The sequence below is a fragment of the Pelophylax lessonae genome (assembly GCF_965119305.1).
Source record: "Pelophylax lessonae genome assembly, chromosome: 3".
NCBI lineage: Eukaryota > Metazoa > Chordata > Amphibia > Anura > Ranidae > Pelophylax > Pelophylax lessonae.
Genome location: NC_138770.1, coordinates 12,562,496 through 12,587,737, shown reverse-complemented (window position 1 = coordinate 12,587,737; position 25,242 = coordinate 12,562,496). Strand labels below are relative to the sequence as shown.

The 25,242-nt window shown below is 49.7% G+C and overlaps 2 protein-coding genes across 2 annotated transcripts; one reads left to right on the top strand and one right to left on the bottom strand.

Moving 5' to 3' along the window:
- On the top strand, positions 1–10,592 carry LOC309550218 (uncharacterized protein; the record flags this gene model as incomplete). The annotated part of the gene is made up of 2 exons (XM_082250631.1): positions 1–49; positions 9,997–10,592. 2 exons carry the CDS (start codon positions 1–3, stop codon positions 10,590–10,592), a joined length of 645 nt encoding a protein of 214 aa, XP_082106757.1.
- Positions 10,593–14,237: 3,645 nt separating this feature from the next.
- Positions 14,238–25,015, bottom strand: LOC309550217 (vomeronasal type-2 receptor 26-like; the record flags this gene model as incomplete). Its single annotated transcript, XM_082250630.1, has 3 exons — positions 24,797–25,015; positions 22,993–23,116; positions 14,238–15,145 (listed from the first exon to the last, which is right to left on the bottom strand). Exons 1-3 carry the CDS (start codon positions 24,887–24,889, stop codon positions 14,238–14,240), a joined length of 1,125 nt encoding a protein of 374 aa, XP_082106756.1. The 5' UTR covers positions 24,890–25,015.
- Between the last annotated feature and the right edge of the window lie 227 nt (positions 25,016–25,242).

Below are 25,242 nucleotides of genomic sequence, written 5' to 3'. Positions count from 1 at the left end.
ATGGGGATCCCCGGATGTCGATCTGTTCACGTCCAGGCTAAACAACAAGGTGGGAAGGTTTGTGGCAAGAACGCGCGATCCTCTGGCAGACGCCTCGGATGCGCTGGTGGTGCCTTGGAATCAGTATAGCCTGATTTATTCCTTCCCCCCAATTCAGTTGTTGTCCAGGTTCCTTCGTAGGTTGGTCTCGGAACCGAAGTTGGTGATTCTGGTGGCCCGGACTGGCTGCGCCGGTCTTGGTACGCGGACATCATACAACTGGTCTTCGAGCCTCCATGGGGGCTCCTGTTATGGGACGATTTGCTGTCTCAGGGGCCGATCTTCCATCCTGCTTTACAGTCGCTGGCTTTAATGGCGTGGCTGTTGAAAGCCAGGTCCTGAGAGATCGGGGTCTTTCATCGGAGGTCTTTCCTACCCTGCTTAAGGCTAGGAAGGCCTCGTCCGGTAAGATCTATTACCGTACCTGGAAAGCTTATTTTGCCTGGTGTAAATCCAGGGGCGTCCATCCTCGCTCCTTTTCGGTGGCGAGGGTGTTGGCCTTCCTGCAATCTGGTGTGGACCAGCGTCTTGTGCTGACCACAATTAAGGGTCAGTTGTCTGCACTGGCAGTCCTTTTCCAGCGCCCCTTGGCGTCAAACTCTTTGATACGCACTTTTATTCAAGGGGTGTGTCATTTGGCTCCTCCTAGGAGAGCACCTTTACCTCTTTGGGACTTGAATTGGGTCCTGTCCGTTTTGCAACGTCCTCCCTTTGAGAGCATCCGGGAGATTCCTCTGCCTGTGCTGTCTCGGAAGGTTGCCTTCCTGGTGGCGATCACATCTGCCCGCAGAGTGTTGGAGTTGGCGACTCTGTCGTGCCGCTCCCCTTACCTGGTTGTTCATAGGGATAAGGTGGTCTTGCGACCGAACCAATCTTTCCTTCCTAAGGTGGTTTCAGATTTTCACCTTAACGAGGATATTGTCTTGCCTTCACTGTGTGCGAATCCTAAGCATCCTAGGGAGTTTGCCTTGCATTCCTTGGATGTAGTCCGGGCGATCAGGGTATACCTGTCGTCTACTGAATCCTTCAGAAAGTCGGATTCCCTTTTTGTCCTTCCCGAGGTCCCTCGGAAGGGTATGGCTGCGTCTGCGGCAACCATTTCGAAATGGATCAGGCAGACGATTGTACAGGCATATTCTATTAGGGAACGGGTTCCGCCCTTCCCTGTCAAGGCGCTCTCTACCAGAGCGGTGAGTGCGTCATGGGCTTTCCGCCATCAGGCTTCAATGGCCCAGGTGTGCAAGGCAGCGACTTGGTCGTCCGTGCACACCTTTTCCAAATTCTACAAACTTTATGTTTTGGCATCAGCAGATGTCTCCTTTGGCTGCAAAGTTCTTTGTGCGGCGGTGCCTTTAAGGGGCATGGCGTTGGCCGGTCCCCGTCTGTTGGGGTTGTTTTCCCCCTGGTTTATTTGCTTTCCTGGGTTGTTTGCTCCAGTTGAGCTTTTCTGTTACCCAGAGTTTTTACCTTTCTGCTCAGATAAGGTTCCTTTCTCTGACCTGGGTGCTGCGTTGCCTTTGTGATGGTTGCGCTTCCCACCCCTCGTGTCTACACTGCTTTGGGACATCACATTGGTGAAGACTGTATGAGTGGGCGGCGACTGTCAGAGGACGTAAGAGAAAACAGAATTTTTGTAAAATCTTACCGTAAAATTCCTTTCTCGGAGTCCTCTGACAGTCGCCGCCCCCACCCCTCTTGTGCGGTTCTTTTGGACTTTAACTGCTTGCTTTCAAACTGAGTTGGGGATGCTGATAGCAGGGGGGTATTGGACCAGAGGGACAGCCCCCTAAAGGTGTGTCAATGTAAATTGCTTTGTTTCTAACATGTCTTATGCCTAGCTTGCTCCTATGGATAAGAGGTCAATACCCATTGGTGAAGACTGTATGAGTGGGCAGCGGCTGTCAGAGGACTCAGAGAAAGGAAATTTACGGTAAGATTTTACAAAAATTCAGTTTTTCTATGTCTGGTTCACACCAAATCGCATGTGGGAGGTGCAGTGCGGAGCTGTGTGGGATTATGCATCATGTCTGCAGTTTACCGCACCTAAACTGAAGGAAACTGTCAGCGTCGCTCTGAACTCCAGGTGACTGGCAGTGAGAGGACAGCAGAGCCGAGTGTCCCTACAGCACGGCCGCAGATCAGAGAGGGCAGCAGGAGGAATCATGGTGGACAGGAGTGTGCAGTCGGTGTGGTGAGGGAAGAAGGGGTGCAATTACATGAACCAATCTCCTGTGCATCTCCCCTGCAGCTGCTGAAATCTGCTTCCCCTCCTCTCCCTTCTGCCAGCTTTCAGAGGCTGCAGGGAGAGGTGCACAGGAGATTGGTTCATATGATTGCACCCCTTTTACCCCCACTGCACTGAATACATGCTCCTGTCCACCATCTGATTTATCCTGTTTGCCATATCCCCCCCTTTTCCCCTTACTCCCCCCAAGCACTTCCAGCTGTGCCTCTTGCCCCTCCCACCAGCTGCTGCAAACACACAGATCAGGGGTGGACTGGGCCGGGGGCGGGGAGGCAATTGCCCCCAGGCTGATCTGATGCACAGTAAAAATCTTGCTGAACTGCTTCTGCCAAAATTGTTCAACCAGGAAACTGGGGAAGGTGAAAAGAAAACACTGCATGGGGATCACAGGGTGGAATCGGGAGGAGAGGCGGCCAGATCACAGAGAAAGGATCTCCTGCTGTGACACTCCTTGGAGCTAAAACTCCGCCCACTGTCAAACAAAGTCCCACCTCCTGGACCGGCTCCTATGATAGACAGCATATTGGTTCAATTTTCCAGCATTGGATCAGTGTGCTGTCTATTATAGGAGGTGGTGCAGGAGGCGGGGCTTTGTTTGACAGCAGCCGGCGTATCAGCTTCAAGCAGTGTCACAGCGGGAGATTCCCTCTCTGTGTGATCCAGTCAGCTCTCCTAATTTCTCCCTGTGATCCCCGTGCAGTGATATGCTGCATTGATGGGCACTGATGAGTCTGAACTGATGGACATGGATAAGGCTGCACTGATGGAGACTGATGAGGCTGCACTGATGGACACTGATGAGGCAACACTGAAGGGCACTGATGAGGTGGAACTGATGAGGCTGCACTTATGGGCATTGATGAGGTTGAACTGATGGACATTAATATGCTGCCCTGATGATCAGTGTAAATGATATCACATCAATTTCCTATCACAGGAAAGTCAATTATCTGCTTTCCTTTCCTCACACAGAAAAATCGCTGAGGAAAGGAAATACAGATAACCGGCATTTGTTTATATGTGATCTGCTGTGATTGGACACAGCTGATCACATGGTAAAGAGCCAACATGATTGGCTCTTTTCTCTGATGGTGATACCCGAGGGTGCATATGTGTGGTAAGATGAGGAGGACATCATAAGACGCCCACCCGGAGGGGAGAAAGGCCCGTCCAGCCATTAATCTGCTATAAGGAACTGGCTAATGGCTGATGGTTTCCCCATTTGTGAGAAATTATTTGTTTTATGCTACAATTAGAGGCTCTTTTTGCACTGGAATCTTTATATATTTTTCACACAATGAATCACACAGGAACGCGCTATGTTTTCCTCTGCGATTCATGTGTGATCTATGTGCAGTGCGATTCACGTGTGATCTGGGTGCAGTGCCATTCATGTGTGATCTATGTGCAGTGCAATTCATGTGTGATCTATGTGCAGTGCAATTCATGTGTGATCTGGGTGCAGTGCCATTCATGTGTGATCTGGGTGCAGTGCCATTCATGTGTGATCTGGGTGCAGTGCGATTCATGTGTGATCTGGGTGCAGTGCGATTCATGTGTGATCTGGGTGCAGTGCCATTCATGTGTGATCTGGGTGCAGTGCCATTCATGTGTGATCTATGTGCAGTGCAATTCATGTGTGATCTGGGTGCAGTGCCATTCATGTGTGATCTGGGTGCAGTGCCATTCATGTGTGATCTGGGTGCAGTGCAATTTCAGCCCATTTATTTCACATGTACTGAAATCACACCCCACCACGCTGATCGTACTGCATGCACTACTCTTAGAATTGCACTACACTGGATTACACGATACTTCTGTACCATGCCATCCGATTCGGGCAAACGCCCTGCAATTGTGACCTGAATTTGGGGTGTTCTGAACTTTGCTTTGACACCTGCTGCAGTTTGCAAGGGCAGTGCAGGAAACGCACAGGGAACGCAGGTTTCCCACACTGGGTTCCAATGTGAACGGGTCCTGAGAGAGTTCCCTGCTCCACAATCCAGGGCGGCACAGGACTGCTTCCTAGTTTTAGGGTCATCCACACTAGAATCTGGTGCGGGAAAGTTACGTTCCCGTGTGGCTTCCCGCACCGCATTGCAGTTGCATCGCCCTTGTGATCTGCTGCGGGTGTCATTGAAAAGTTAACGACACCCTAAACGCAGGTTGGGAATGCAGTGTGGTTTGCCTGCAACAGATCTCATGGCACACAGGTACGATGCGATCTGGTTGCCGGATGCATGCATTTGTTTTGGTGCGGTAAAATCGCACTGCATAGAACTACATGGGAATGACATGCAGGTCCTAGTATGAAAGGACCCTTCCTGTGTTCTCTGCTGGGGCTCCCAGGGTCCCAATCCAGGACTCATCCTGGGTTTGCTGCTTTGGCAGATTGGTGACCTTTGGTCTTACAGTATATATTGTGACACCCAGCCAGGACAGGGCTTTTGGTGGGGACTTCAGGGGGGCCTTTTGCCTACAGACTATGGGCCCCGGCTTTTAGGGGGCACTGCTCTTTGGGAGGTGTATGCCTGGGGGGACCCTTGAATTGGTTTTGTTTCTGATTCACGTCCACAGACTCTTGGAATCTAGGCCCAGGATCCATATTTAGAACCTAGATGCCCCATTACCAGCAATGACTACGTGACACATCAGCTCCAAGCAACCTTATTCTTGGGGTCTCCTGCTATAATCTGTTTAAGGTGTTATGTGTAGGGATGGGCCGAACCGAACACCCCCCACCCCCCCATTTCAGTTTGCTCCAGAACATCTGGAACAGGTAAAAGTTCTAGTGAACATGCAAACTCCAGTAAAGTCTATGGGACACATGAAAAATCAAAAGTCCTCTTTTTAAAGCCTTATATGCAAATTATTGCCCAAAAAAGTGTATGGGGACCCGAGTACTGCCCTGGGGGGACATGTATCAGTGCAAACTATTTTTTTAGAACAATAGTTTTGATAGGAGCAGTGATTTTAAAGCAAGGCCCGAAGCGAAAAAAAAAAAAAAAAATAGCGCAGGGCAGACATGACCATGTGAAGAGGGGAGACAGGGCAGGTGTGAGTTAAATTAAATTGTTTTGAGTTGGGGGGTATTCAGGGATTGGTGTATCAGGTTTGGGAGGGGTTGAGGTACAGTTAGGAGGGGTGGCCCCTCAGATTGGAGGTCAGTGGAAGTTCAACGGACGAAGGAAGAAGAAGCTTGGTCACCCACCTTTTTCACTGCAGAGCATCTCACCTCAGCTTCCCTGGTCTGTGATGGCGGATTTGGACGTTTTGCTGGAGCAAATCAAGGCCGCTGCCGCGGTGAAGGGGACTGAGTGGCTCCGGTCCCAGGTCTCCACGTTGATGGGGGTTCAGGACTCTGCACAGGATTCGGAGGGGCTTGCGGTCCCGCGGGCTCGGCGGTCACGGCCGCCGGAGCGTTTTTCACCGGACCCTTCCCCTCGAGCTCAGCGTCATCCTAGGAGCCCCGACAGGGACCCTTCAGGGCCGCCGGCTAAGCGTCCTCCTGCTGCGGCCGTGCGCGCCTCTGGGAGGAATCCTCTGCATGGACGGAGCTCTGGGGGTAGTGGGGGGAGGCGGCCTTCGGTCTCTCCCCGTCCCTCTCGCCGGGGTGCTACTGGACTGGCGGGCTCCCCTACTGGCGATGCTCCGGTCGGAGGGGTGCCTCGGCGTGGGAGCGGCTTCATGGCGGCCGGTGGCAGCAGTGATCGGCGGGACTCGGAGTCGGCCTCGGCTGGGCGCAGAGAGATGACGCGGCGGGGCAAGTCACGTGGCCGGGTCATCGGAAGTTCGGCTGGTTCACAGAGGTCTCCGTCGGGCGGAGCTGGAGTACGGGGGCGTGGACGCCTGTCGCTCGGCTCTGCAGATGGCGGGAGTGCGACACCTGGTGGCCGGATGTCAGCGGTGCCCGGGGACGATCGTTCGGAAGGCGAGGTGTCCGGATCGGATGTGGAAGAGGATGTCGGTGGTCGGTCGGCGACGAGGGAGGCTGGATCGGCGGCTGGGGGCGCCCCCCCTGGGCAGACAGGTGAGGTCACAATTCCTTCTCTGGCTTTGTCTGATTTGCGGGGCTTGTTTGATGTGGGGGGTGGGAGTGCTGGAGGGGCTCGGGGGGTGGGGGTGTCCCGGCCAGTGGGGGCGGGGACCCCGGAAGGGGGTGATGATGGGGGTTTGAGGGGCTTCCTCCTGGGTCTACGGGACCTCTTGGGGCGTTTGCCCCCGGGGGACGGGGGCCGCTTGTCTCCAGCGGCGGCTTGGGTGCCTCCGGCGGGGGGCTCGGGCACGGAGCCGGGGGGGGCCCCGGGGCTGGCGGGGCCGTCTTCCACGGGGCTAGTTGCGGGGGGGGCTGGGGCCCCTCCCCAGGTTGTTGGTGCGCCGGCAGTGGTGGCAGTCACGGCCGGGGCGGCGGGGGACAAGACCGGGACGGCGAAGGAGGGGAAGGCGGACGCTGTTCGCCTGGACGATTCAGCGAAAGGTGAGGTATATGTTTGTTTTGAGGGCCCATTGGGGGCACATTTGAAGCAGGAAGTCCGGGAGAAGATCTGGAAGGGTGAGTACGTGGAAATCTTCACGCTGTTGCCCCTCGAGAAGTTTCACCTGGACAGGGTTAAACCGGAGGAGCGCAAGAAGGAGGACGAGGAGGCGCGACGCTATCGGCTTATCCCTCGGACCTTCGCCAATTGGCTGCAGGCCTTTGCCATTCTGGCGGGCGTCATAGGGGAAAAGGCGCCGGAAAACTGCTCGGCCCTGTTCTGCTACATGGACGCTGTAGGGGAAGCCTATCGGGTTTACGGGGGGTCGGCCTGGCTGCGGTACGACGAACAGTTCCGGCAGCGGAAGGCGGTTAGGCCGTCCTTGCGGTGGGACCACAAGGACATCAGCCTGTGGATGCGGCTCATGTCGTCTGCGAAGGCTCCGAATCAGTTTTTTCCAGGGGGGGCCGGTGGTTCTGCGACCCCGGGACAGCCGGCCGCAAAGAGGAGGGGTTTCTGCTGGCAATTTAATGAGGGTTCCTGTAAGTTCGGTGTCACATGTCGCTTCAAACATGAATGCTCCGGTTGCGGAGGTTCCCATTCCTTGGCTCGGTGTTTTAAGTCCGGAAAAGGGCGGTCCGGAGAGCCTTCGCACAAAGGGGACGACGCCGGTGAGGGTGGAAAGGCTGCGGCCTTTTCTAGATAGGTACCCCGATAGGGCGGCTGCCCGACTTCTGGGGGAGGGTTTTGCGGTGGGTTTTCGTATCCCTTGCTCTTTGGCCTCGGTGCCGCCGGTGGCGAGGAATTTGCGTTCAGCATTGCGCCACCCTTTGGTGGTGTCGGATAAGTTGCACAAGGAAGTGGCTCTCGGTCGCATGGCGGGCCCGTTCTCGGAGGTGCCGGTGCGTGACTTGGTGGTTTCGCCGTTGGGGGTGGTTCCCAAGAAGGAACCCAACAAGTTTCGCCTCATTCACCACCTCTCCTTCCCAAAGGGTGGGTCTGTGAATGACGCCATCGACCCGGATGCCTGTACGGTGTCTTACATTTCCTTTGACGCCGCGGTGGCCTGGGTGCGACGTTATGGGCGGGGGGCCTTGATGGCCAAATCGGACATTGAGGCGGCGTTCAGGTTGCTCCCGGTTCACCCGGACAGTTTTCGATTGCTGGGCTGCCGGTGGCAAGGGGCGTATTATGTGGATCGCTGCCTTCCTATGGGCTGCTCCATATCGTGCGCGCTGTTTGAGACCTTCAGTTCCTTTGTGGAGTGGGTGGTTCGGGAGGTTTCCGGTGTGAATTCGGTGATCCACTATTTGGACGACTTTCTGTGTGTGGGCCCGCCCTCTTCCAACGGGTGCGCGATCCTGCTTGCCACGTTGCAGCATGTGGCCGGGAGCTTCGGCATTCCGTTGGCCCCCGACAAGACGGAAGGCCCGACCACGGTGCTCAGCTTCCTGGGCATTGTCGTGGATTCGGAGGCCATGGAGTGTCGCCTACCGGAGGATAAATTGGGGGCTTTGAGAGCTGAAATTGAAGGGGTGCTGGGTTTGCGCAAGATTCAGTTGCGCAGCTTGCAGTCGTTGCTGGGTAAATTGAATTTTGCCTGCCGCATTATGCCCATGGGCCGGGTTTTCTGCCGACGGCTGTCGGCGGCGACTTCGGGGGTGAAGTTGCCCACTCACTTCGTCAGGCTCAACAGGGAACACAGGGATGACTTGCGTCTGTGGCACGGTTTTTTGGCCACATACAATGGTAGATCCTTGTGGATGGCCGGGCCGATCAGCAACTTTGATTTGGAACTGTTTACCGATGCTGCTGGTTCGGCGGGGTACGGGGCTTTTCACCGGGGGGCGTGGAGCGCCGCCCCTTGGCCGGGGGCATGGCAGGTAGCGGGGCTGGTCAGCAACTTGGTGTTGCTGGAACTGTTCCCGGTGGTGGTGGCCCTGGAGATTTGGGGGGCGGAGTTCAGGAACCTGAAGGTTCGCCTCCATTGCGACAATCTCGGGGTGGTTCAGGTGATCAACCGCGCGTCGGCTTCGTCTCCGCCGGTGGTGCGCCTCCTCAGGTATTTGGTTTTGCGGTGTCTACGGTTGAATGTTTTCCTGTACGCTGTGCACATTCCGGGGGTTAAGAATGATATTGCTGACGCGCTGTCTCGTTTTCAGTGGGACAGGTTCCGGGAGTTGGCACCGGCAGCGGAGCAACGCGGAGTCACGTGTCCGGAGTGGCTATGGGGGATTGCCTTGGGGTCCTCGCTGGATGGATCAGGAAGTCGGTGAGCGAGTCCACGTGGTCGGCTTATTGCAAGGTATTGTTGGAGTGGCTGGAGGTGTTGCGGGTGGCATCGGTGGATCCTCTGGGTCCGGAGGTCAGGTGGGTGTTACTTTCTTTTGTCTCTGATCATTTTGAGAGGGGCGCGTCGGCTTCCGCTGTGGCTCGCAAGTTGTCCGGCTTGGCCTTTCTGTTTAAATTTCTGGGTTGTCAGGATTACACGAAGGACTTCGTGGTAAGACAAGCGTTACGGGGCTATTCCAGGGCTTATCGGAGGAGGGACACTAGGCGCCCGGTGTCCTTCGCTCTTTTGCAGGACGTCTGCCGGCAATTGGGGGAGCACTGCGCCTCGAGTTACGAGGTGGTGTTGTTTAAGGCGGCCTTTTCTCTCGCTTTTTTCGGGGCTTTCCGGATTGGGGAATTGGTCAGCTCCTCCCGGATGGTGACGGGGGGCCTATTGGGTCAGGATGTCTCTGTCGGTCGGGAGGGGGTTACTATCCTCCTTCGACGGTCCAAAACGGACCAGAGTGGCAAGGGGGTCCGTGTCCGGTTGTTCGCGGTGCCGTCTTCACCGCTGTGCCCGGTAGGGGCGGTTCGGGATTACTGGGCAATCCGCCCTTCGCGGCCCGGTTCATTTTTAATGCATGCGGACGGGTCGTCGTTATCTCGTTTTCAATTTGTATCGGTGTTCAGAAGGTGTGTGGGCTCTTTGGGTTTGGATGCCAGTAGGTTTGCATCTCATTCCTTTCGGATCGGGGCGGCCACTGAGGCTGCCCGCTGGGGATTGAACGACGATGCGGTAAAACGCATTGGGCGCTGGGAGTCTAGGAGGTTCTTGTTGTACGTTCGTCCACAGCTGTTGGTGTAGGGTATGTACGGGGGGTGGTTTTGTCGCTGGGGGGGTGTGGGCCCGGCTGGTTATCTGATTATTGGTTGGTTTTCTTTTCCTTTTGTCCCCTTTTCTTGTAGGTTTGGAACCCTGCCTTGTTTGGATCATGGGACACTCGTATGTTTTCTGGGGGGCCCGGAGAGCTGATGTGCGTCCTAATGGTAGACAACTTGGTTTTTCTCGGCACGAGGCTTGTGTCAGGTGGCTGGGGGTGCCGGGGCTTACTTGGGGCAGGGTCCTTCCCGAAGTGCATCGTTTCGCCCGGTTGGACAGGCAGCCAGATGTTTTGGTGCTGCATGCCGGGGGCAACGATTTGGGGGCCAGGTCCGCGCGGGCCTTGATCAGGGACATAAAGTTGGATTTCCTTAGGCTGCGCACGGCTTTTCCGGCGCTGCTTGTAGTTTGGTCGGATATGGTGGCCCGCACGTCCTGGCGCATGGCCAGGTCGGTCGCGCGCCTTAATAAGGCTCGGATTAAGTTGAACAAGGAAGTGGGGCGCTTTGTGTGTCGGAATGGGGGGTTGGTGGTTCGCCACCTGGAGTTGGAAGTGGACACATGGCGGTATCTGCGGGATGATGGAGTCCACCTCAATGCGGTGGGTATAGATTTATGGGCCCTGGGATTACAGGATGGGATCCAGCGAGCCTTGAGGGTTTGGAGGGGCACGCAAGGGTAAGGTGTCACCCTTGGGTGCTGGTGGCGTTTTGTTGGTCTTTGCTGGCGGGGGAGGTGAACAGTTTAGGATAAGGGTATGGTTGGGACTCATCGTTGGTATGGGTCCCTATGGTGCATTCCATTTAATGTCAGTTTAAATGGAATTCAAAATGGTGGCACTGCGGGGAGTGGTTTGTCTCCGAGCCGGTGACGCGGCTGGAGGCCTATCAGGGCACAGGTCCCGCAATGCAGGATTTGGAATTATTTGGAGGAGCCTCAAAGACCAACAGGCCTAATGACTGATTGTTTTATGTTTGTAAGGAATGTTTTTTCTCCTTATGTTAATTTTAAGGTAAAAGGGTTAATAAAATGGCTGCTGTGGCCAATTAACTCCAAGCACGGTGTGGTCTCAATTATTTAGGTAAAGGGAAAGGTTTATGGCATGGGGGTGGAGCCTTTGGCTTTAAGCAGCCTAAGAGTTTGGGGGTGACATCTATTCTACATTGGTCATGAGGCTCAAAGTGAAACAAGAAAAATTCCTCTAAATATTGTGCCTGGGGAGGTCCCTTACTGTGCCTGTAAAGTAGCGCATCTGTACGATGTATGGAGCTTGCTGCAGCAATACTGACATTTATAAAGGAAAAAATGTCATTTAAACTTGCTCGCGGCTGTAATGTATTGTCAGGTCCCCGCAATACAGATACAAAAAACATGAAAAAAAAAGACGGCATAGGGCTGCCGCGTAACCCAGATGGTGGGATGGGAGACCCGGGCAGAGCCGCGGAAGGCGGTGGGAGGGGGGGGGACGTCCCCTCCCGCTAGCCGGGGTAACAATCGAGCGGCTCCCGACATGAGACATGTTCCTTTAATATCTCTCAGAAGAAGTAAACCTCTGTATACTGATTCCATTTAATTTTATCATCCTTTAGCTGTGTTAAATTGGTGGGGGGGGGGGGAGGGGGGGTGTGGAGTGCCGCCTCCCTGTAATGAGTTTTTGCAGGTTGGGATGTCTGGTAAAGGCAGAAGGTTTATGCTATGCATTAAGATAAAAAAACATTCTGTGTGTGGCAGCACCCCCTAATACTTACCTGAGCCCCATCTCTGTACAGCAGTGTCCACGAGTCCCTTGGCCATCCAAGACTCTCTCTCCTGATTGGCAGAGACACAGCCGTGGTTCCCGCGGCTGTCAATCAAAGTCAGTTAGCCAACCAGAAGAGAGAGAGGCAGGGCCGAATGGCAGCTCCATATCTGAATGGACACACAGAGCTGCAGCTCGGCTTGAGTGCCCCTATAGCATACTGCTTGCTGTGGGGGCACTCAACAGGAGGAAGGGGCCAGGAACTCCAGCCAGGGACCCGAGAAGAGGAGGATCCTGGCAAAAACGAACTGCACAGTGGAGTAAGTATAACATGATTAATATTTTAAAAAGAAAAAAAAACAAGACATTAAAATCACTTTAACATTGACGTCTAGGAGAAATATTGATGAGCTTGGGATGGCACTGCTCCCAGTTTTTAACATTGGCATCTATGGGAAATCTTGGTCAGCTTGGCATGGTACTGCCCCCTGTCTTTAACAATAGTGTCTATGGGAAATCTTGGTCAGCTTGAAATGGTAATGCTCCCTGTCTTTAACATTGGCGTCTATGGGAAATCTTGGTTAGCTTGACATGGCACTGCTCAGGAACTATAAGTGACAGGGACACCAAACTTAGGGAACACCGAGAGGGGACCCAGGACTACAAAATATTCATACATTTTAAAAGTAGAGTATGCCTGTACACTACACTGACTGCACTAAACTGAGTGAACTCACTATCCACTAACTACCTGCCTAATCTCTACTATACCCGGCTGCCGTGTAAGCAGCAGCCTTATATAGTGTGGGGCATGGAGTTTGCCCCTGAGCCATGATTGGCTAATGGCACGCTGCCTTTGGCCAATCATGGCTATCATAGTACTTTGTGCTGTGACTGGACAAATCCGGGTCAGGTGCATGCTTTGGCCAATCATCAGCAATCAATGCACTGCAAAAGCGCAGTGCATTATATGGAGCTCATCGGTGAGCAAACTTCCCGCTAAGAGCCCTATTTGTTTGTGTATTCAGCAAACACATGAACAACTGATGTTTGAGTTGAACTTACGTTCGACTCAAACACACAGCCCATCCCTATTTGTTGTATGTTCGTTTATTCATGTCGACAACTTCCTGGTGATCCTCTCCACATACTGTAATCCACAGGGGCACTCTTTGTATCACATGTAATAAACTTGTTTATTTTGTAATTCCTACCACTGGACAAAGAATGAAATTCTTCAATTTTCTGATTTTTGTTCTGTGTGGTCCTACATAAAATGCACCTTCTGCATCTGTAAAACCCAACCCTGTTTAGGAATGTCACTTCTCTTTTAGATGGATCCAGTATATTCTATTCACATTTCTCACTCCAGGGTCCCTTTTTATAAATTAACTGTGTTTTTTTTAGTAGAATCCCCCGGAAAGGTACGGGCCTTCAGTAACAATGGCCAATATTTCCTCATACACTTTCCCACCTCTTTATATTGGACATTATATCCTGTTATATAAGCTATATAAAACTCTTGGATTTTCTTTTGTCTTTTACGTAACAATTTCTCTCTATTCATCCTCCTAACCAGTTCCCTGGTGTTTTCTAAATCTTTTCTATCATACCCTTTCTCTATAAATCTATCAATAAGCATATCAGTTTGTACCAAATATACAGCTTCCCGAACACAATTGTGCATTGTGAAAGGCCCTAACCCACCCATGATGATGGCAGCTATAGGTAGAAATATACCCGTTATGTTAGGGCTTGTTTACATCCTGGCAAAACCGGAAGTGACAAAACACTCATCACTTACGGTTTCTTAGACCATAGAGATGATTGGGGTTGTAGAAGCAATCCTGTGACTATTTAGCCACTAGGATCACTTTCACATTAAAAAGTGCTGCCACCTGAAAACCAAAATATAACGGGATAATGCCTGCAGCTGCAAACATCACCCGGATATCATCATCTACGGGTGAGAAGTAGTTAAAGGGATAAAACAAGGTAAATGTACATGTGTTGCAGAGATGTACTGAATTTGTTTATTTATTCATTTTCTCAGACACACACTTTTAAATAAAACAAAGGGAATGTTCCTCATTTAAAGATAATGGGTGGAGACATGGAACTCCTTCCTCTATACCCTGAGTCAATGGTGCAATATCCCTAATATATCGTATGCTACCATGGTATTGACCTCTAGGCATAATAATAATAATAATAATAATAATATTCTTAAAACATCATAAGAAACTTTTAAAATTTTATTTTATTTTTAAAACACCTTAAATCTAAAACATGATAGATTTATAAAAAAAAAAAAACAGAACATGGGGTTTATTCATGACAAAGGATTATCAGAGCACTATGGGGACACAGCACACTTCCTATACACTGTTTATTCTATATCCACGTTAATGACAGCAGATTTCTTTTGCATATATTTATGTCTCATCTCAGTGAGTAATCACAACCTATCACAGTTACTGCTTTTGCCAAAGAACATTCTACGATCTCATTGCAAGCATTTTATTTGCTATAATTTGCTATCCACAATTCACAGCATTACTTTTCATGCCAGTATATAAGTTATATTTTTCATTGAGGTGTCTTTCTTTGGGCTACAGTGGCCTTCACATTCAGATCTGGTCTAAGGAGAAGGATGTAACATTTGGGGATGAAGATACAGCCCAGGAGTCCAGCACTGGAGGACAAGATGGCGAAGACCTCCACAGCCACCATGTATTTCCCTTTAGTGCTGAGGTAGGCTGGGATGAAGGAGATCCAAACACTGCAGAAGACCAGCATGCTGAATGTGATGTACTGAGCTTCATTGAACGTGTCTGGAAGTTTCTTGGCTAAAAACGCTACAATAAAGCTAAGCATGGCCAGACCTCCCATGTAGCCAATCACAATGTAGAAAGCAGTGACTGAGCCCTCATTACACTGTAATATCATCTTCCCCACCTCCACTTGGCTGTTATACTCTAGGAACGGTGGAGAAAAGACCAACCAGAAGACACACGCGACGAGCTGCCCAGAAGAACAGATAATCAGAAGGAAAGCAGAGAATTGTTTCCTCAGCCATTGGCTTGGTTTACCGATAGGTCTGGTAACATTAAAAGCCAGAACAACAGTAACTGTTTTAGCCAGAACGGAAGAAATTGCCACTGAAAAAGTTGTCCCAAAAACAGCTTGTCGGAGAAGACAGGAGATCTTTGTAGGACGTCCGACGAACATCAGAGGACAAAGGAAGGACAGGATGAGTGAGAGGAGAAGTTTGAAGCTGAGGCTCCGGTTATTGGCTTTTACTATTGGAGTGTCTTTGTGTTTCACAAATATCCCAAAGATGATTATAGTTCCAGAACAGAATAACAGAGCCATAAAGATTAGAGAAATCCCCAATGTATCTCCATAAGACAGGAACTCAATTGATCTTTGTATACAGGTGTCTCGTCTCTCGTTGGGCCATTGATCCTGCGGACACTCATAACACCTTTCCATGTCTGAAAGAGGAAAAAAGGTTCTTATAGAAAATGTCAAAGATTATAGCACACAAGTCATAGCTTTAAATCTGATATTGTGTGATATAGAATTTTCCTGGAGTCAGGATCAATATATGATTTATTGTATCATGTGATCGAGAGGAAGATTCATCACAAGATAGGACAATTGGACTTTTTTAATCCCATCCATACTTTGATTTTCTAGAGATTACCCAGTTTATCTGGAAGTTAAAAGTAAAGATAATTATCTTAATTTTATACAAACCAAGTTTCCACACAGTTTCTATTGAATGACCAGAAAAAGTTGGGATTGTGTCAGTTATTAGTGATCTTTGGTGGGTCCTCATGTATTCTTCTATGTCTTCCTATCCTTGTGTGCGTCTTCTTCCCCAGCCAGTAGAACTGAGACTAGGAATGAGCCATCACACCAAGCTTCGGCTGAATACCCTGTACAGTGGGAGCCATACATAATATATAGAGGAGGTATTTCTACTGTTTCTATAAATGATATCTTCCCACCGACACTGGTGTCACAGATTTGGGAGACTTTTGGAGAGGACTGCAGGCTAGCCTCCTGGCCACTGATTGTGTGGACTGTGGAGCAGTCCTTATTGGTAATCTCATCAACTCAAGCCACCTGTCTTTCACCCATTATTAATTAACAACCTATTATCTACTGTGGGGATGTGTTTACACTTATAATAATGTGTATTGTTCTTTGGGAGCTCGATGCCGGCAAGTCTGACCTGGAATGAGATCCCTGATTGTCCAGGTGGTAATTGTGTCATCTATTGTTTGTCTGCTAGCATTCTGTGCATTCCAACTAGGCTGGTTTAAGTGCTAAGTTAATTAGCATGTTAATTATATATAATCGTCAGCTAAAGTAGTTGCTAGAGGGGGATTAGCCATGAGTCAGCCCTACCTCGTTCTCTAAACCATTGTGTGATGTTTTGGGTAAATATTCTGGTCATTGTTCATGTAGGGACTGACATACTTCTCAAGTGTATAAAAGGCCTGTATTCTTGTTCAATAAACAGTTCTTATTCAGGTTTACTCCGAAAATGGTATTGCCTAGTTCTTGGGGTAACTATAGCCAGATTCATGGGTCTCATGTTCCAGAGCTTAGGAAGCAGCTTCTTGGCGGAGATACCCAGTCGGGGTGTCTGGAATCCGTTCCAACTGTTTCCTAAGGAAATCACATCCGCAAGACCCATTGAAGTCACCAAAATTCACTTGCCTATTAGCCCATAAAACGGCCATTTTAAATTTGAGAGATTCCGCTTCCATTGATTTCATTGGGGTTCAGCATCTGGAACCAAACCCAGGGCAGATTTTCTCATCCCTACCTGAGATTATCTTTAGACAAGATTCTTATAGCAAATATTGTAGAACCATGGCAGTTGTTATTTTTTCTTTTTTTGCACCAGTGCTGGATACATTTTTCTCTATATTTCTCAGGTCCAGAGACAATAATCTCACATTGGGATTTGCTTTCCTATCTGTACTAGCTCCCAATCAGCTTCACCCACCGGCAGGCCCATTGACAGTCAGCATTTCTGTTCCTGCGGTGGGTGCCGCTCATTGTGATTGACATGGATCCGCATCACTGGACAATGTGATTGATGGTGGATTTACATTGTGCAGCTTTGTGTGTGTTTATATTTTACATTTCACTTTTTTTATGTAAGTGGGTGCATGGAGATGTATCTCTGGCTACTCTTTTATTGTTAAAGTGGACTTTCATAATACAATAAGATCCTTCCCCCAGAGACCCCACAAGCACTGGGTCAGGGTTGTTATAAAAACAAAAAGCAGAGCGCCTCTAAGTGTTATCAATTTAATTAAAAGGGTAAGGCAGGTACAGGAAAACTGCTCACATTTAACCACTTAAGCCCCGGAGGATTTGGCTGCTCAAAGACCAGGCCCTATTTTGCGATTCAGCACTGCGTGACTTTAACGGACAATTGCGCGGTCGTGCGACGCTGTACCCAAATGAAATTGACGTCCTTTTTTTCCCACAAACAGAGCTTTCTTTTGGTGGTATTTGATCACCTGTGCGTGTTTTTATTTTTTGCGCTATAAACAAAAAAAGAGCAACAATTTTGAAAAAATAACAATATTTTTCACATTATTTTAATATGAAATTCTCAAAAAAAAAATCGCAATAAGCGTATTTTGATTGGTTTGCACAAAAGTTATTGCGTTTACTATCTACGGGAAAGATTTATGTCACTTTTATTGTTTTTTTTTATTAACTAGTAATGGCAGCGATCTGCGATTTTTTTTTTTTGCGGGACTGCGACATTGCGGTGGACAGATCGGACCCCTGACTGACATTTTTTACACTTTTGGGGTTACCAGTGACATTACTACAGTAATCAGTGCTATACATTTGCACTGTTACTGTAATAATGACACTGGAAGGGAAGGGGCTAACTTTATTAGTGATCAAGGGTTTAAGTGTGTCCCTAGGGGAGTGATTCTAACTGTCAAGGGGCGTGGCTTGTTAGATCATCACAGAGACATACGATCCTACATAGCAGGATCGCATAGCCTCTGTCATGATCTAAGGGATCACAGTGTTTACATCAGCCGTCTGCCTTTCTCCCTCTCCTGCGGGAGATCGCGAGTGACCAGTGGACATTGGAGCCACCGGTCACACGCGCAGGGATGTCAGGGAATGAGCGGGGGCAGGAGTGCGTCTCCGGCGATGCGCGCGCTCGCCCCCTAGAGGCTCGTGGGCGAGTGACGTACACTTTACGTCACTTTGCCTAGGAGGGGCTGACCGCTGCAGTATATAGTATATAGTGGCTAAAACAGTATAAAATATCTCATCTGTTAGGTTGTCTGCAGGAAAACAGGGGTCCACAGCTTGATGTTTTGTCTCCAAGAGGTCGTGCAGGGGATGGTGAAGGAGGGAGATGCCTGGAGGGCCAAAAGATCAGATAGTAGGATGGCCGGCGGCTTCAGGAAGGTGTTCTGTTCCTCAGGGAGACACCTGGTGAGCCAAGAGACCATTTGGTAGGATGGCCAACAGCTTCAGAAGGGCGCCCTGCTCCTCAGTACATCTGGCGCTAACAGACAGGGGAGCTCAGCATGACAGATCCAGCAGCCAATCGCACAGCGCGTTTCTGATCGTGCGCAGTAGCCTCACAGGGCGTGCACGCTCCTTTCTCAAGTGCAGTGGCATGACACAGAAGAGCTGAACAAGTTTATAGGAAGCTAGAACTCAAGCTGGGTCAGGGTTGTTGGGCAAAGTCTTTTCTCTCAATCAATATGGGGACAATATTTGCTGAGTAGGAGGTTCTCCCTGGCACAGTACCCCTCCTATGTTGAGGGCATTTTGCCTTGTATGTTTCAGGAGGGGAGGCACATGCTCAGCCCCACCTTTCCTGACCTGTCAGACTAAATGCTTGGATAAGGGTCTGTAACAGAACCATGACCCACACCCTGCTTGTGGGCTTCTGTCAGTATAACGCTTCCTTCAGTCTTGAACATAGATATCCGATATTACAGCCGCCCCCATACAAAGCTAGCCGACAACCTAGCTGGAACCTTTAAACAAACTCACACCGAATATATACCTCACAGGAGGACATCCCCCTCCTGATCAGATTACCCCACCAGGTCAGGTGCCTGATTACATTATCCTATGCAGATGAAATTGTATACAGAAATAGAAATAACCTGAACTAATTACCTAGCCATCTGAACAGAAACAATAGGTGAGTAAATCAGCATAGTCAACAATTTGTGGAAGACAGGTGGTAGAGCTGATGATATTAGCATCTGCTATGAGTCTGACTGTCTTGGGGAGACATGGGCTTGAATCAAAGATAACATTACTCCAAGGGGCCCACATATAGTGTCTGTCTTTCATTCCTAGTGATGGTGACTATTGTTAAACATCTTCCCCCCCCCCCAAAAGGTAGACTAAACAGGTACCAGATCTCCAATCGGTCTGTGCCTGAGTTAGTCGGGTAACAAGTCCCAAAGAGTCAATCTATACCATATTCTCTGTGTCCATTAAGTCCATCATTTTCTTGGTCACCCTGTGTCCCTAATAGACACAGGGTGACTTACACATAAGAGGGGCCTAGTGGGTTGAGAGAGGGATTTCCCAACCTCTCTAAGGTAAGCTGTGTTCCACAGCCCCCCATCCAAAGTGACTCCTGTCACCACAGGGTCTGGTGTGGATTTTTGGGAGGTCCCACAATTTTAATAATTTTTGCATGAGGTTCCCCATAAAAATCCCCTGCTATACAACCAACAGACAATTTCCCAGCACACTTACCAGCTAGCCTGCAATATAAAACAAATTACCCCGTCTAACAGTTCATGTTAAATACAAGAGGGTTTAATTGCACATGTTTGCAATTTACGTGAAAGCCACAGCGCTCTGCCAAGGCTCCTCTGTATACTGCGATCCTAACCACTTGCCAACCGGCCTATAGTAAAAATACATCATTTGTTTGACATTAAATATCGGGATTAGCTGGCAGCTATAACCCTGATATATTTTTTCCTCCCTCCCCCGCCCATCTGCTCCACTCCCTTCTCCTCTCCTCCTCCCCCTGCCCCTGTCTGCTCCACTCCCTTCTCCTCTCCTCCTCCCCCCTGCCCCTATCTGCTCCACTCCTTTCTTCTCTCCTCAATTCTCCTCTTCCCCCTGCCCCTATCTGCTCCACTCCCTCTCCTCCACCCCCTACCCCTATCTGCTCCACTCCCTTCTTCTCTCCTTAATTCTCCTCTCCCCACATCTGGTCCAATCCAGTGGCGGTTCTACATTAAATTGCTCCCCGGGCAAGACTCCCTCCCAGCACCCCCCCCCAAAAGAATAAAAAAATAACATGACAACATAACAATAAATGCAGAGTGCCACAGCAATGCCCAAAATAAATGCAGAGTGCCAAAGCATTGCCCCCAATAAATGCAGAGTGCCACAGCAATGCCACCAATAAATGCAGAGTGCCACAGCAATGCCCCCAATAAATGCAGAGTGCCACAGCAATGCCACCAATAAATGCAGAGTGCCACAGCATTGCCCCCAATAAATGCAGAGTGCCACAGCAATGCCCCCAATAAATGCAGAGTGCCACAGCATTGCCCCCAATAAATGCAGAGTGCCACAGCATTGCCCCCAATAAATGCAGAGTGCGACAGCAATGCCCCCAATAAATGCAGAGTGCCACAGCAATGCCCCCAATAAATGCAGAGTGCCACAGCATTGCCCCCAATAAACTGCAGAGTGCCACAGCATTGCCCCCAATAAATGCAGAGTTCCACAGCAATGCCCCCAATAAATGCAGAGTGCCACAGCATTGTCCCCAATAAATGCAGAGTGCCACAGCAATGCCCCCAATAAATGCAGAGTGCCACAGCATTGCCCCCAATAAATGCAGAGTGCCACAGCAATGCCCCCAATAAATGCAGAGTGCCACAGCATTGCCCCCAATAAATGCAGAGTGCGACAGCAATGCCCCCAATAAATGCAGAGTGCGACAGCAATGCCCCCAATAAATGCAGAGTGCCACAGCATTGCCCCCAATAAATGCAGAGTGCCACAGCAATGCCCCCAATAAATGCAGAGTGCCACAGCATTGCCCCCAATAAATGCAGAGTGCCACAGCATTGCCCCCAATAAATGCAGAGTGCCACAGCATTGCCCCCAATAAATGCAGAGTTCCACAGCATTGCCCCCAATAAATGCAGAGTGCCACAGCAATGCCCCCAATAAATGCAGAGTGCCACAGCATTGCCCCCAATAAATGCAGAGTGCCACAGCAATGCCCCCAATAAATGCAGAGTGCCACAGCATTGCCCCCAATAAATGCAGAGTGCCACAGCATTGCCCCCAATAAATGCAGAGCGCCACAGCAATGCCCCCAATAAATGCAGAGTGCCACAGCATTGCCCCCAATAAATGCAGAGTTCCACAGCTTTGCCCCCAATAAATGCAGAGTGCCAAAGCAATGCTCCCAATAAATGCAGAGTGCCACAGCAATGCCCCCAATAAATGCAGAGTGCCACAGCATTGCCCCCAATAAATGCAGAGGGCCACAGCAATGCCCCCAATAAATGCAGAGTGCCACAGCATTGCCCCCAATAAATGCAGAGTGCCACAGCATTGCCCCCAATAAATGCAGAGTGCCACAGCATTGCCCCCAATAAATGCAGAGTGCCACAGCAATGCCCCCAATAAATGCAGAGTGCCACAGCATTGCCCCCAATAAATGCAGAGTGCGACAGCAATGCCCCCAATAAATGCAGAGTGCGACAGCAATGCCCCCAATAAATGCAGAGTGCCACAGCATTGCCCCCAATAAATGCAGAGTGCCACAGCAATGCCCCCAATAAATGCAGAGTGCCACAGAATTGCCCCCAATAAATGCAGAGTGCCACAGCAATGCCCCCAATAAATGCAGAGTGCCACAGCATTGCCCCCAATAAATGCAGAGCGCCACAGCAATGCCCCCAATAAATGCAGAGTGCCACAGCATTGCCCCCAATAAATGCAGAGTTCCACAGCTTTGCCCCCAATAAATGCAGAGTGCCAAAGCAATGCTCCCAATAAATGCAGAGTGCCACAGCAATGCCCCCAATAAATGCAGAGTGCCACAGCATTGCCCCCAATAAATGCAGAGGGCCACAGCAATGCCCCCAATAAATGCAGAGTGCCACAGCATTGCCCCCAATAAATGCAGAGTTCCACAGCTTTGCCCCCAATAAATGCAGAGTTCCACTGCTTTGCCCCCAATAAATGCAGAGTTCCACAGCAATGCCCCCAATAAATGCAGAGTGCCACAGCAATGCCCCCAATAAATTCAGAGTGCCACAGCATTGCCCCCTTTCAATGTAGAGATGCCAGCGTTCCCCCCGCGAGACCCGTCCATGCACTTACCTCACTTCTCTTCCGTTCAGTCCCCGGATTCCTCGCGTCTCCTCAGTCCTCTCGCGGCGCCTCCTCCTCAGCCAATGGCGTGGGGTTCGCCTTTCGGCCAATCAGGAAGCGGGAGGACCCGCTCCCTGATTGGCCAGGAGGAGGATCAGTGTGACAATAGCGAATTTTCATTCGCTATTGTCACACAATGGGCGGGCTCGGGAGGGAGCAATGCTCTGCGCCTCGGCTCGGCTGCGGCAGTGGTGGTTTTTAGGCATGGGTGAACGGGGCTCGGCTGCCACAGTGCAATTATTCAAATTTCCACGGGCGGCCCGGTACCATTTGTTCCACGGACCAGTACTGGTCCACGGCCCAGGGGTTGGGGAACACTGTCATGCCGCCCACCACGTGTCATGAAAAAATGCCGCCCCGGGCAGCTTCCCCATTCGCCCATGCCTAAAACTGCCACTGCTCCAATCCCTTCTTCTCTCCTCCCTTCTCCCCCTCTCTTATCTGCTCCAATCCCTTCCTTCTCTCCTTCCTTTGTCCCCCCCCCCCCATCTGCTCCAATCCATTCTTCTCTCCTCCCTTCGGTCCATAAAGACATGGATGAGTGAGTTTAGGGTGGAGGAACATGGCTGGCCTGCACAGAGTCCTGACCTCAACCCAATAGAACACCTACGGGATGAATTAGAGCGCAGACTGTGAGCCAGGCCTTCTCTCCAACATTCCCATAAACACACTGAAACATTCCCATAGACACACTCCTAAACCTTGTGGACAGCCTTCCCAGAAGAGTTGAAGCTGTTATAGCTGCAATGGGTGGGCCAACTCAATATTGAACCTTACAGACTAAGACTGGGATGCCATTAAAGTTCATGTGTGTGTAAAGGCAGGCGTCCCAATACTTTTGACAATATAGTGTAGGAAGAGAGATAAGGCGGACTATAGTATTAGAGGTACCAACCAGTACTATTGGAGATCCCATTCTCCGGGCAGGGCACACACTGGTGACAGCAGGGTTGTCTTCCTCCAGATTGAAGTTTATGGTATCCTTGAGGGCAGATCTCGGAGCACAGAGAACGTGGAGTCTGAAGACAAAGATAATAGAATAAATCTCTGGATGTGTAATAATAATGATTACCTATATGGACCAAGTTCTCCTATAAGGATAAACAACATGTCTGAAGTGTAAGTATACTGTCCACCATTCTACCGTTCCTATATGACCCATCTCTAATGATGAGTCCATTACTCTCCTTCCATATTATACACATGAATTAAAGTGTAACTAAACCCAAAACTAACAATGTCATATATTACAGATTACCAGTCCACACATGTATATCTGTCCAAAAATACAATGTGATCAGAAAGTTAAAGCAATTTCTGTTCAGTAAGCGACTACCCCCCCCCCTCCCCCCAATGTAATAGAGAGGAACGAAGACATACATGTCCAGTCCAGTCTGTATTACAACCATGGCTCCCCCCATAGGTACAATGGAGAAATGGGACATGAAATGTGTTATTCGTAGGACTATAAAGTGAAAATGAAGTAAAAAAAAAAAACTAAAATATAAAAACGAATGCAGCCACCACATCCATGGACTTGTAATCTGCAATGTATTACATTTTGGCTTATGGTTTTAGATACAACACTTTAATGGCACTTTTCCACTGCAAGTACCGGCTCGTACCAGGTCGGCTCTACTCGGCCCTGCTTGGCCTGGTTTGCTTTTCCACTGCGGTACCGCATGGTACGGTGTTGGAACGGTTCGGTACGGTACGGTATAGGTTTGCTTTTCCACTAAAGTAGTACTAAAGTTAAGTGGGTGGGATAACAACGGGGTGGGTGGGATTCTCTGACCAATCAGTGGCTAGTAGTGACTGCATGCAAAGGATTGTGGGATATGGTACCAGTTTGGTACCTGTTGGAACCACAATCGAGTAGGTACTGTTTTTTCAGAGCCGTACCGTACCGTACCGTTCGGTTCCATGAAGTGGAAAAGCAAACCTATACCGTACCGAACCGAACCGTTCCGACCCTATACCATGCGGTACTGCAGTGGAAAAGCACAAAAGCGTGCCGAACCGGTACGGTTCTATGCAGTGGAAAAGCGCCATTAGACCGGGCCTTTTTCTTACATTTGTTGCTTACGAGGTAAAATCAGAATTTTTTGCTAGACAGTTACGTAGAACCCACAAATATTATATATTTTTTTAGCAAAGACCCTAGAGAATAAATTGGCGGTTGTTGAAACACGGTTCTTGCGCAGCGGTTTTTCAAATACGATTTTTTTGTAAAAACGACACTTTATTCAATTAAAAAAGGCCAAAGAGATGAACGGTGGCCATCTGTCCATCACTCATCTCTATGCTAAAACATAGCTGAGGTCGGATGGTTCCCGGGCTCGTGGATCGGTAACATTAGCCCGGGATCCACCGGGAGGCGGGGGAGGGGGGCATCTCTACAGCTGCTTATAAAAGTGATTCAATGGTGAATCTGCAACTGGGACCACTTTTATCAGAAAGCCGACCGCCTGAGGAAACAAAAGATACCGGGGTAATGGCATCTATCTGCAGCCATCACCCCGGTATTTTCTGTAAAGTCATGATGTACATTTACAGTTATGCGGTCAGCAAGTGTAGAATGTTTTCTTATGAATGGTTTCTTGGTTTTGGCTCTTTGTACATTTTTGTTTTTATGTGTTATGTGGACTTTAAACATTTTTTTGTGTTTTGTAAAGACTGAAAGATGTTTTTTCAGATACCTGAGAGAATCGTGGATTCCACCGAATCGCACTCTCATTAAGTTGGAGTCTCATTTCTCTTCCGTGTTTGTAGAAAAATCCAACTGGATCCATTGATAAGGAATCATTAGGTGTAAATATGATGTTTAATAGATCAAATCCGAATGAGACTTTTCCTTCATTAAACTGGATCTCCTCTCCTCCTTTAGTGGTAATGTGCGCTCTTCTCAGATATCTGTTCATCTGAAAGTAATAAAAGGCCAATCACATCTACTACTCCTCTCCTCCTCCCCCCCCCATCCCATCTGCTCCACTCACATCTTCTCTCCTCAATCCCCCCCCCCATCTGCTCCACTCCCATCTTCTATCCTCAATCCCCCCCCATCTGCTCCCCTCCCATATTTTCTCCTCAATCCCCCCCATCTGCTCCACTCCCATCTTCTCTCCTCAATCCCCCCCCCCATCTG